The sequence below is a fragment of the Oncorhynchus gorbuscha genome, unplaced genomic scaffold, assembly GCF_021184085.1.
Source record: "Oncorhynchus gorbuscha isolate QuinsamMale2020 ecotype Even-year unplaced genomic scaffold, OgorEven_v1.0 Un_scaffold_533, whole genome shotgun sequence".
Lineage (NCBI taxonomy): Eukaryota > Metazoa > Chordata > Actinopteri > Salmoniformes > Salmonidae > Oncorhynchus > Oncorhynchus gorbuscha.
Window position 1 is genome coordinate 567,006 of NW_025745357.1, and position 12,665 is coordinate 579,670.

Here is a 12,665-nt window from a genome sequence, read left to right on the forward strand (position 1 = left end):
TGTGGTTCCAGTTTGCATAAACTCCTGTGTAGTTCCCTGAGGGAAGACGTGGTATCGGCTTGAGGCGGAATATACACAGCTGTGACTATAACTGAAGGGAATTTTCTTGGGAGGTAATACGGTCAACATTTGATTGTGAGATATTAGAGGACAGGTGAACAAAAGGACTTGAGTTTCTTTACGTTATGAGTTGCTAATCATGAAACATACACCTCCGTCTTTCTTCATCCCAGAGAGTTCTTTATTTCTGTCTGCGCAATGTACTGAGAACCCAGCTGAATGTGTGGATGGGGACATGTATGGAGAGCCATGATTCTGTAAAACAGAGTATGTTTCAGCCCCTGACGTCTCTCTGGAAGGAGATCCTCGCCCTGAGCTCATCTACTTTACTCTCCAGGGACTGAAAATTGGCGAGTAATATACTCAGAAGTGGTGGATGGTGTGCACGCCTCCTGAGTCGGACTCGAAGTCCACTCCAAATACCTCTTCTCCGCCGATGGCATCTGGAAGAAAACTCTGGGATAAGTTCAATTGCTTTGGGGGATACGAACAAAGGATACAATTTGGGAAAGTGGTATTCCTGGTCGTAATGCTGGTGAGTTACCTCCACTCTGATATCCCAAAGTTATTTCTGGCTCTATGTAATAACACCAAAAATGTTCTGGGCTAATAATGGCAGAGCAGCTGTACACAAGCCTAAGATGCAATGCTCAATTCCAATGCATTGACTGGTGTGGTGTAAAGCTCGCCACCATTGGCGTCTGGAGCAGTGGAAACGTTTTCTCTGGAGTGATGAATCACGCTTCACCATCTGGCAGTCCGACATATGAATCTGGGTTTGGTGGATGCCAGGAAACGATATCTGCCCCAAAGGAGGAGGAATAATGCTGGTTCAGGCAAGGCCTCTTAGTTCCATATAAAGGGGTATATATATATATATATATATATATATATATATATATATATATATATATATACCTAGTTACACCACCTAGATCCACCTAGCTCCACCACCTAGATCCACCTAGCTCCACCACCTAGCTTCACCTAGCTCCACCACCTAGATCCAACTAGCTCCACCTCCAAAACCTAGATCCACCTTGCTCCACCACCTAGCTCCACCTAGCTCCACCACCTAGATCCAACTAGCTCCACCTCCAAAACCTAGCTCCACCACCTAGCTCCAAAACCTAGATCCACCAAGCTCCACCACCTAGCTCCACCTAGCTCCAAAACCTAGATCCACCAAGCTCCACCACCTAGCTCCACCTAGCTCCACCACCTAGCTCCACCTAGCTCCACCTAGCTCCACCTAGCTCCACCACCTTGCTCCTCCTTGCTCCACCACCTAGCTTCACCTAGCTCCACCACCTAGATCCAACTAGCTCCACCTCCAAAACCTAGATCCACCTTGCTCCACCACCTAGCTCCACCTAGCTCCACCACCTAGATCCAACTAGCTCCACCTCCAAAACCTAGCTCCACCACCTAGCTCCAAAACCTAGATCCACCAAGCTCCACCACCTAGCTCCACCTAGCTCCAAAACCTAGATCCACCAAGCTCCACCACCTAGCTCCACCTAGCTCCACCACCTAGCTCCACCTAGCTCCACCTAGCTCCACCTAGCTCCACCACCTTGCTCCTCCTTGCTCCACCTCCACCTGGCTCCACCTAGCTCCACCCCCTAGCTCCACCACCTAGCTCCACCACCTTGCTCCTCCTTGCTCCACCTTGCACCACCTAGCTCCAGCTATTTCCACCTTGCTCCACCTTGCTCCACCTAGCTCCACCTAGCTCCATCTTGCTCCACTTTGCTCCTCCTTGCTCCACCTAGCTCCTCCTTGCTCCACCTTGCTCCACCTTGCTCCACTTTGCTCCTCCTTGCTCCACCTTGCTCCACCTTGCTCCTCCTTGCTCCACCTTGCTCCACCTTGCTCCACTTTGCGCCTCCTTGCTCCACCTAGCTCCACCTTGCTCCAGCTATTTCCACCTTGCTCCACCTTGCTCCACCTATCTCCACCTTGCTCCAGCTATTTCCACCTTGCTCCACCTTGCTCCACCTAGCTCCACCTAGCTCCACCTTGCTCTACCTATCTCCACCTAGCTCCACCTTGCTCCAGCTATTTCCACCTTGCTCCACCTTGCTCCACCTAGCTCCACCTTGCTCCACCTAGCTCCACCTTGCTCCTCCTTGCTCCACCTAGCTCCACCTTGCTCCAGCTATTTCCACCTTGCTCCACCTTGCTCCACCTTGCTCCACCTAGCTCCACCTCCACCTAGCACTGCCACCAGGCCTCACCTAGTTTAACCTATCTACTCCACCTAGCTACACCACCTTGTTCCATCTAGCTGCACCTAGCTAACCTCCTAGCTACACCACCTAGTTCCACCTAGCTACAACACTTAAATAGACCACATAGCTCCACCTAAATTCACAGTACACCATTCGAGCCATTCCCATCTGTTTAGTCTCCCTACATAGTGTAGGCCTGGTAGCCTAGTGCTGTAGACAGAGGTTTTAATACATGTCAGATTAACAGTGTCTCTCACCGTGTTACTCTAACTCTCTCCTGTCATAAACCAAAACTGTCAATTAAATAGTGGAAGCCTAGCGCGAGCCCCTAATGACGTTATTTAGATCGTGGAACGGACAAACATCAGCGTTTGACATTCTTTCCCGTTCCCGGTCCTTGATCAGAGCGAGCAGAGGACATCTCTTCCGACACCTTTATGAGTGGACAGGCCTTGGTCTGACTCTGAAAGGTCGACACCACTTTGATGTGTTGTATTCTACACATCTGTATTGGATTTGTTCATAATTCTCTTTCCTTTTCCAACTGAACGGTATTTACGACGCGACCTTAATGGTCAATTAGACCAGTGAGAATGATCTGTTACATTTAGAAAAGGACCAGAGCAGTTATGTCATGAAGGAAACATATATATTTTTTGTTTTTCACTTATTAACAGCTTTGACGTGGTAATAGACACAGACACTATGAAGATTAGTCTACCTAAGTATATTTCTTAGTCCAATAATGGCAATATCATATTGGCTGCATCACGTAAGTGACATATTCACAACCAATGCTAATCCATAAAGATTTGGTTGAGGCATTGAAAACAGCGTTTACCAGCTTAACACTTGAGGAAAGCGAGAGCTACGAACAATATGGCCACTCATATAACGAATCTTTATAGACAACATATTCAATCAGACGTTTAGAAGTATCTTTATTGTAAACATAACCCACCTAACCGGTAATAATGTTAAAAGATTCAACACATCGGCTGTCATCTTAATTTGAGTAAGTGCTGTAAATATGTATTCATTATAAATGGCTATAATAACGCTTTCTACACACAGGCTAAAGTTGACGCTGTTGTAAAGAAGAGCAGCTGTGTATCAGAGAGTAAAATGTTGTGGGAAATAACGTGTTGTATAGGATAACGTAGGCATATAGATAATGAATTATCTACAAATGAACTGCTTATTTGATTAATGCTATGGAGATGTTCTGAGATATGCGTTCATCCCATCGGTCACCCAAACCAGCTCTTATGACACATTCATATGTACAGCCCACTCAGAGGAGAAACGGTATGCTATTGTGATATAGAGTAATGTATCATACTGTTAAGTAGACTACAGTTTTTCTAGAATAGATAGGCTGTAGGCTTTTTGTAAATACAGAGGCCAGCAGGCCGGTGTCAAGTTATTAAACTCTAAGGGAACAAAGATCTAGGACTACATAATTATTCATATTGACTTGATAATTAATCATGACATAAATTCACCTTTAATTGTATTATCCAGGCTGTGTTTGTTGTGCGGAGCCTCTTTCACCTCATTCCACTAACACACACAGAGGTGGTGGAATTCTGTTCATGTTCAAAGGCGCTGCTGCACTTCAGCAGAAACTAAATGTATTTTATTGAGAACAAATGGAGACATTTGAAGGGAGCAGAAAAAGAGAGGCTGTGAGAGAGAGGTAGAGAGAGGCCGTTGATAGGAGCAGAGCAGGCCTCGGTGGAAGGCAGCTCAGAGCCTCTCTGCGTGGAAAGGAAAGCGCCTCTGGGTCTATTTGACAACAGTGAGATCCCCGGGGAGCCCACCTCACATTAAGTCTGCATTTCAATAAATCAGCCCTAATGAAAGTAAAGCGACTAGAGAGAGAGAGAGAGAGAGAGAGAGAGAGAGGGGGGAGAATGGTCTGGTGGAGAGAGAGAGAGAGCGAGAGAGAGAGAGAGAGAGAGAGATGGTCTGGTAGAGAGAGAGAGAGAGAGAGAGAGAGAGAGAGAGAGAGAGAGAGAGAGAGAGAGAGAGAGGTCTGGTAGAGAGAGAGAGAGAGAGAGAGAGAGAGAGAGAGAGAGAGAGAGAGAGATGGTCTGGGAGAGAGAGAGAGAGAGAGAGAGAGAGAGAGAGGTCTGGTGGAGAGAGAGAGTCTGAGAGAGAGAGAGAGAGAATGAGGTAGAGAGAGAGAGAGAGAGAGAGAGAGAGAGAGAGAGAGAGAGAGAGAGAGAGAGAGAGAGAGAGAGAGAGAGAGAGAGAGAGAGAGAGAGAGAGAGAGAGAGAGAGAGAGAGAGAGAGAGAGGTTGTGAGATCTAGGGGGGTGAAAGGGGCTGCCTGACTCCCCAACAGGTCTACACACACCGGGACAGATATTAGGAAGTTGAGGCGGAAAGGAAAACTTTATAGGTGAAGTGGCGTCCCAAGAGGCTCAATAACATTCACCTTAGAAGTCATGAAGAACGTACAGCTCTCTCACCACCTCTCAGAGGACTGGTGAATGAATAACCCAGACAGAAACGTAGGAAATACCGTAAAGCTCTGAGAGAAAAAAGCTTTCCAAACACACATTGTTACAGCTATTTAAATGTTGGTGCTGCGCTTTGAAAAACAGATTTCGTTAGCCTGGAGGACGCGACGAAACAATAGGCCTACCAATTAATTGCTTTTTTAATTTTAATTTTTATCACACATATGTCATTGTCGCTCACATTTAAGTGTTTATGAAAGTGTTCCAATTGTTACAACAACAGAACCTATATTCTATCTTCGAAAATATTTTATAATTTGCCTCCTGTTCAGATGAGGCAAACAGGTTGCAATTCGTATTCTGAAAGTTATGCAAATAGCCTAAATAAAGCATTAGTAGACTAATAATAATAATAATAATAATAATAATAATAATAATAATAATAATAATAATAATTCCCTTCGCCAAATAAAAACAAATAATCAGATGAAAGGAAGATCAGCGAGGTATAGCCGGTCGGATTAGTTTATGAGACAGGCCATTGGAGCTGGCGGCTGGCTGTTTAGACACCGCTTTATGGATGGTTTAATATCGGCCCGTAAAGAAGGCCGACTGACCGGCAGACTGACTGAGGCTGGGCCAGGGGGATCACCCCGCTGGGAACTCATCATACTGCTCCTAGCGCCGGATTAATCACACTGAAAAATAAACCCCTGACAGCCACGGATATAAGTATATCATTTATATAATGATAAGTATATCATTTATAATAAGCATATCATTTATCCCAACCAAGGTCACGAGTAGTCCCCGGATGGAGCTAAACGCCTATAAGAATGGCGTGAAAAGGCCCTTTAGAAAACCGATAGGTGGTAAGCTTCTCTGGACTGTGCTGTCTCAAACAAACATATCAATTAATACAGGCTATGCCATTCCCAAAAGTCTTATCGTTTACACATGATTAATAATTCGATTTCTAAAAGCAGTAGCCTAACCAAAGAGAAATACATTTTCATGCGACAATATAAAGGAGATGAATGAAAAAATGAAAGCAGATTGAAATACAGAGGAAAACATTTTAATTTGGTTTTCCTTTGAATAATAAATAGCACTAACTCGCCAGTATAACACACTAGCGCGTTTAATTTACAATAAGATATAAATTAGTAAAAGTACTCTTGTTAACAAGATTCTGTAACTTTCAAATACGTTTCAAATAAAAACGGGAATAATGTATTTACAAAACAATGTTCAGTGTCCATTGCAATACAACTTGCATAAATTATAGGCAGCATTGTCCATGATTAAAAAAATAAATATCAAATGTATTAGATTCGTCAGGTTCCTCAGCCCCATCTCCAGACCTCATACATCCTTTACAAACAAGATACAGCAGGCCTTATATTATCTTCACATAAAGTATAGTATACCTAATATTATCTTCACATAAAGTATAGTATACCTAACATCGACTTTACGTAAAGTATAGTATACGTAATATTATCTTCACATAAAGTATAATATACCTAATATTGTCTTCATATAAAGTATAATATACCTAATATTGTCTTCACATAAAGTATAATATATCTAATATTATCTTCACATAAAGTATAATATACCTAATATTATCTTCACATAAAGTATAATATATCTAATATTATCTTCACATAAAGTATAATATATCTAATATTATCTTCACATAAAGTATAATATACCTAATATTGTCTTCACATAAAGTATAATATATCTAATATTCTCTTCACATAAAGTATAATGTACCGTGGCAATGAAGCAGATGCATCCTGAGAAATAACGTCTTCCAAAATTATCACATAAAGCGGGACATTTACTGAGCCAGTCAACGCACATCTCATGAAAACGAAAGTGAAATGATAGAATGAGTCAGGGTTAATTCATCCCCCAACCCTGAATCAGGTTTAATTAATCCTTCGGGCCTGTCTCTGAGGAGAACAGCTGTAGTGCTGCAGGCCAGGCGTCTTGTCTGAGGAGCAAGATGCAGCTCTCCCCTTTAGAGAAAGGTTAGTTAGGTTAGTGTTAAGACCAGGGTGCAGGGGTGATGGCTCGGGGCTTTAGTCAAAGCAATTGTGACACCTACCTATAGACCTGAATCAGAACCTCACCTTTAGCCCACAGAGTTTGTCCTAAAGTCCTTCCCAGGTTGTATTAAGTAAGAGCTGAAGTTGCAGAGGTAAAGGTCTTAAATAACAAGAAAGTGGCCCACCAGTCACTGATACTATAATAAAAAATTGCACAACTGTTGTTAAAATAAAACATGATGGTATCTAATTATTGTGTAACCAATTCTAAAACCCCATCATTTGTAGTCCATAATAACCAATCCAACTAAAGTGATATTTTTAAGTAATGCTGCGTTCCTACTGTGTGAGCGGGTCTCAAGACGTTCTGTTAATAGAACCTCTGTTTATGACAACAACATATCTCTGCTTATTGCCCTGAGAGACAGTCTGACACACAGGCCGACATTACAGCTACCGCCAACTCAGGCCTACACTAGCACTGATTACACGGAGGCCTTTATAAGCCTTCTGCTTAGGGACATCTGTTTCAAAACATCACATATTCAGTCAAAGGCCAATGAAGTGAATTCAAAATGCATAAAATACAAGTCCTTCTTTTGAAACTACAATTGCATGTTACGTACCTTTCTTAGAGTATACATGTGAGGGTCTGAACTGTTCAATGTGGTTAGCGTTCGTTTTAAGCAGAGAGTCAGTGGTGTGTTTATGCATGGTGCTGACCTCAGCAGCAGTCTGTGTGAGTCCGTCGTTAGCAGAGTTATATTGCACAATCCCTTGACCCTGCAGCGGGCTGAAGTTGCCATAGTTTGTGTAATTACTGTAAAACGGAGACGTGTAGTAGATGGGTCGTCCTAAAATGGAAGAGGCGGAGTACACAGCGCCAGGGACGGCCGGGGAGGGGGTGGAGGAGGTGGAGGTTAGAAGACCGAGGGATGGACAAGTCTGCCCCGGTTGATGCTGCTGCTGCTTCGGGTCTGAAGTAGCGATCTCCGCTAACGACCACAGTTTGGGTTTGACGGCTTGATTGTGACGACCTGAGATTCGGCTGTCAAGACATGATTTGTTGTTGTTTTCCCGGTGGTGATGGTTTAAGACCGAGGCCTCAAGCCCTGTTAGTGGTGATGATGTCACAGGTTTAGGTGACAGGCTTCGGTGTCGTTCATCATTCTCCAGTTCGTGATCATCATCCTCACATTTGTCCTTAGTATCTGACCCAGACTCACAGACCAGGTCCCCGATTCGACAGCTCACCTTCTCCCCATCAGACTCCGCTGAACAACAATGGTCTGTAAGGGTATCAACCTGCAAACTGATACCTGAAAAAATAAATAAAAAGAGATTGAGACGAAGTAATTACCATATAATAACCATGGCATTCGACATTATTAGGATTCATAGTATTATTGTTAATAATAATAATAATAATTAGAACTCGTTCCGTATTATGCCTTCCCATCTCTGCCATCATGTCGTTAATCATCTGTGGATAACTGTCAATAAAAAGCAGCACCGCGCAGCTCGCGCCGTTAACTGGGTCATGGGTTGGGTCTCGTGGTTTACCTTCATCCTCCGCGGACGTCTCGCTGTTGTCAAGATTTTTCTCCAAGCGGTCATCATTCCTCTCTCCGTCTCCATCGTCCTCATCCTCACTCTTATTCCGGGGAGCCCACGTCATCTTGTTCTCCTTCTTCAACCTCCTCCTGGCGTTGGCGAACCAGGTGGACACCTGCGTCAGGGTCATCTTAGTAATGATGGCCAACATGATCTTCTCTCCCTTGGTGGGGTAGGGGTTCTTCCTGTGCTCCTGTAGCCAGGCCTTCAGCGTGGCGGTGGCGTCTCGGGTCGCGTTCTTGCGGTAGGCCGGGTCGTTGAGCTGGTAGGGGTATCCCGGGCTACCGTAGGGGTGGTAGCTGAGCGCCCCGGCCATGCCCTGCGCGTCGTAAGGAGAGCTCTGGAAAGGAAAAAGGATTTTTAACGTTTTTTGTTATATTTTATAATTTTGTTAATAGATATTGAAAACTGTAAAACATAACTAAACACAACAGGTTGTATATTGTGGTTGTGTGTGTAGAGAGTTAACTTAATGTGTCATGTGAGTTGGGTCTATATACTGCTTGTATTACACTGATCATTATCGGGTTGATTCATCGCATTGCATTATGCTAAATAAATGATAAATGATGCATCGTAATTGCACTAATTTCCAGTAATCACCGCCTAACTTCCTGCTTTTCTTTAGCTAGATTAGTTTTGTTGTCAGAGAGAGAGAGACGTGTTAGCATATCATTGCTTTACAGCATCACAAATCCAATTAACTACCCAGCGTATGTGCACCTTTTATAAACGCTTAGAGAACCATGTCATTAGCATTGTAATTCCTCTTTTCATGTTCAAATTTCGCTTATTTCATTTAATATACATTCCAAGAATTTAAATTGCATATATAGTTTGTGACTGTACAAATGGAGAACAAACTTCATATATTTGATTTCCCGGTGGGAGGGTTTGATATTAGACTACAGGCTAATTCCAATGAAGGCCATTGGCTTACATCATATCATTCTTTATGGGGGGCATTTTCCCCTAAATGAAGTCCACTCAATTAGCCATATGCACTGTGTTAACGGGCCCACGAAAACACACATCATATTTACAGAAAGAAGAAACACAATAAAAAGCCTACAACTTTCACACACGATAGACAATATAATGTACCACTTGATGATTTATCGTTGTGATAAATGCACTGCTTTCTACGAACAATGTTCGAATACATAATGGTGTGCAGGATCTCATCCATTTTACCCTTGAACTGTACAACCCATTAGACCCGCTCTGAAACGGTAGCTCTCTGCACGCTGCACGCAAATACTCTACTGTTGGCTAATAAACGACAAAATTAGAGCTAATTATTTTCGACCAGGCTGTCCCTCCTGTATGCATACTGACACAAGTTGTGTAAGGAATAAGTGGAAGTAGAGTATATACCATGTAGGAAGGGAATCCCGTGGCAGGGTCTGTGGAGTATGGCATTGGACTGGAGAAGCCGCTGGCTGAAGCCGTGAAGGCAGCAGCTGATCCGGGGTAAGGACTAAAGGCTGATCCACTGGACGACCTGGCCAGCTCGTCGCTCCTCGGGGCAGCCAGGGCTGAAGCCCCGTAAGCCGGGCAGGAGTAGAGAGCCAGGGAGCCCGGCGGCTGGTAGAGGTAACCCTGGGGGTAAGACATGCCTCACTGAGAGTCTGTTGCTGCTGATTCCAAAGAGGAAAGCACGGAAAATTGACTTCTGTAGAATAATGAGCTCACTAAACAGATCTTTAGACAATTCAAATAAAAATAATTAAAAAGCGAACCCCCAAATTATCAGTAAAGTGCCCTGCACATAGAGGCAGGCGACGTCTCGATCCCCTAGCGTCCGATGTTTTTAGTAGCCTCAACTCTGAAGTGAGGAGTTGGAGGAAGGAGCCAGTGGAGTTCTGAGAACCGTGGAAAACACGAGCTGTCACTCAGCTGATCTGAATATTCCATCTCCGCCCTCTGAAATGGAGCCCTGGCTGGAACAACACGGAGAGGACAGTGGAGGGGGAAGACATTCACTGCCACAATGTTCTTTAGTCTGCTGCAGCTGCGCATATTGTGGAAATTCACTTGTTTTAATGACAATAACGTTCCCATGCTCAAACATCCAGGCAGTATTTATTGCGCAAAATTCTTGTCAACTGAAATAAAAAAAATATTCAGTGACTGAACATAATTTTTTATGACAGTAATATTTACTATTATCCAGGTTTTTCTTCCTTGTCAACTTGCAGTTGATAATTGCGTCAAGTGGAGTATTAGAAAGATGGGGTTCAGCTATAGCACCGAGTGTGTGTCTGTGTGTCTGTGTGTGTGTGCCTGTCTCTCTGTGTGTGTGTTTGTGTGTGTGTGCAGTGTGCCGGTCGGCCTGAGGGAGGTGTAACCCACTCCTGCAGCTCGTCGGACACCAGTCCATATTGGGGTTGATCTCCAGGCTCTGCTCCCTCCTGGCTGGTCTCTCCTGGTCCTCAAGTCAACAACGAACTACACTATTATTTCACTGATTTCAAGTGTTATTGGAGACGTCTGTTGGACGTGGATACATGTCGAGGCCATATGTAGAGTAACAATTAACAATGACAGTTTCATGTTTAAAAAATGCTGAATGGTATTTGGAGGCTAAATAGTGGGATCATCATCACCATCAATCATCATTTATTTGTCAAAACAAAATACCAGTTATGAGATGACTACAGTGATATGATTCACATAGCGTACGGTACTTTTTGGGTACAATATATCTTAGATTAAATTAAGCAATAATTTACCAACTGAAACTTTTCAATAGGCGACAAAAATGGCAAAGCCTCTGTCCTGAATCTGCCCTAAATCTGTCCTGAATCTGCCCTAAATCTGTCCTAAATCTGCCCTAAATCTGTCCTGAATCTGTCCTGAATCTGTCCTGAAACTGTCCTGAATCTGTCCTGAATCTGCCCTAAATCTGCCCTAAATCTGCCCTAAATCTGTCCTGAATCTGTCCTGAATCTGTCCTGAATCTGCCCTAAATCTGTCCTGAATCTGTCCTGAATCTGCCCTAAATCTGTCCTGAATCTGTCCTAAATCTGTCCTGAATCTGCCCTAAATCTGTCCTGAATCTGTCCTGAATCTGTCCTGAATCTGTCCTGAATCTGTCCTGAATCTGTCCTGAATCTGCCCTAAATCTGTCCTGAATCTGCCCTAAATCTGTCCGGAATCTGTCCTGAATCTGTCCTGAATCTGCCCTAAATCTGTCCTGAATCTGTCCTGAATCTGTCCTGAATCTGTCCTGAATCTGTCCTGAATCTGTCCTGAATCTGCCCTAAATCTGTCCTGAATCTGTCCTGAATCTGTCCTGAATCTGCCCTAAATCTGTCCTGAATCTGTCCTGAATCTGTCCTGAATCTGTCCTGAATCTGTCCTGAATCTGTCCTGAATCTGTCCTGAATCTGCCCTAAATCTGTCCGGTCCTGAATCTGTCCTGAATCTGTCCTGAATCTGTCCTGAATCTGCCCTAAATCTGTCCTGAATCTGTCCTGAATCTGTCCTGAATCTGTCCTGAATCTGTCCTGAATCTGTCCTGAATCTGCCCTAAATCTGTCCGGAATCTGTCCTGAATCTGTCCTGAATCTGTCCTGAATCTGCCCTAAATCTGTCCTGAATCTGTCCTGAAACTGTCCTGAATCTGTCCTGAATCTGTCCTAAATCTGCCCTAAATCTGTCCTGAATCTGTCCTGAATCTGTCCTGAATCTGCCCTAAATCTGTCCTGAATCTGTCCTGAATCTGCCCTAAATCTGTCCTGAATCTGTCCTAAATCTGTCCTGAATCTGCCCTAAATCTGTCCTGAATCTGTCCTGAATCTGTCCTGAATCTGTCCTGAATCTGTCCTGAATCTGTCCTGAATCTGCCCTAAATCTGTCCTGAATCTGCCCTAAATCTGTCCGGAATCTGTTCTGAATCTGTCCTGAATCTGCCCTAAATCTGTCCTGAATCTGTCCTGAATCTGTCCTGAATCTGTCCTGAATCTGTCCTGAATCTGTCCTGAATCTGTCCTGAATCTGCCCTAAATCTGTCCGGAATCTGTCCTGAATCTGTCCTGAATCTGTCCTGAATCTGCCCTAAATCTGTCCTGAATCTGTCCTGAATCTGTCCTGAATCTGTCCTGAATCTGTCCTGAATCTGTCCTGAATCTGTCCGGAATCTGTCCTGAATCTGTCCTGAATCTGTCCTGAATCTGCCCTAAATCTGTCCTGAATCTGTCCTGAATCTGTCCTGAATCTGTCCTG

The 12,665-nt window shown here is 43.8% G+C and overlaps 1 protein-coding gene across 1 annotated transcript; it reads right to left on the minus strand.

The window, feature by feature from the left end:
• Window positions 1-5,673: 5,673 nt before the first annotated feature.
• On the minus strand, window positions 5,674-10,509 carry irx2a (iroquois homeobox 2a). The gene is made up of 3 exons (XM_046333815.1): window positions 9,813-10,509; window positions 8,385-8,775; window positions 5,674-8,140 (listed from the first exon to the last, which is right to left on the minus strand). The coding sequence occupies exons 1-3, from the start codon at window positions 10,050-10,052 to the stop codon at window positions 7,440-7,442; spliced, it is 1,332 nt and encodes a 443-aa protein (XP_046189771.1). The 5' UTR covers window positions 10,053-10,509; the 3' UTR covers window positions 5,674-7,439.
• Window positions 10,510-12,665: the final 2,156 nt, after the last annotated feature.

What these genes read in the sequence shown, in the direction of transcription:
- irx2a (XM_046333815.1), bottom strand. Translation starts at nt 10,052, where the DNA reads ATGTCTTACCCCCAGGGTTACCTCTACCAGCCGCCGGGCTCCCTGGCT. An exon ending in CGGGATTCCCTTCCTACATG is followed by an intron (nt 8,776 to 9,812) that starts GTATATACTCTA and finishes TTTCCTTTCCAG; the next exon opens with AGCTCTCCTTACGACGCGCA. An exon ending in GACGTCCGCGGAGGATGAAG is followed by an intron (nt 8,141 to 8,384) that starts GTAAACCACGAG and finishes TTATTTTTTCAG; the next exon opens with GTATCAGTTTGCAGGTTGAT.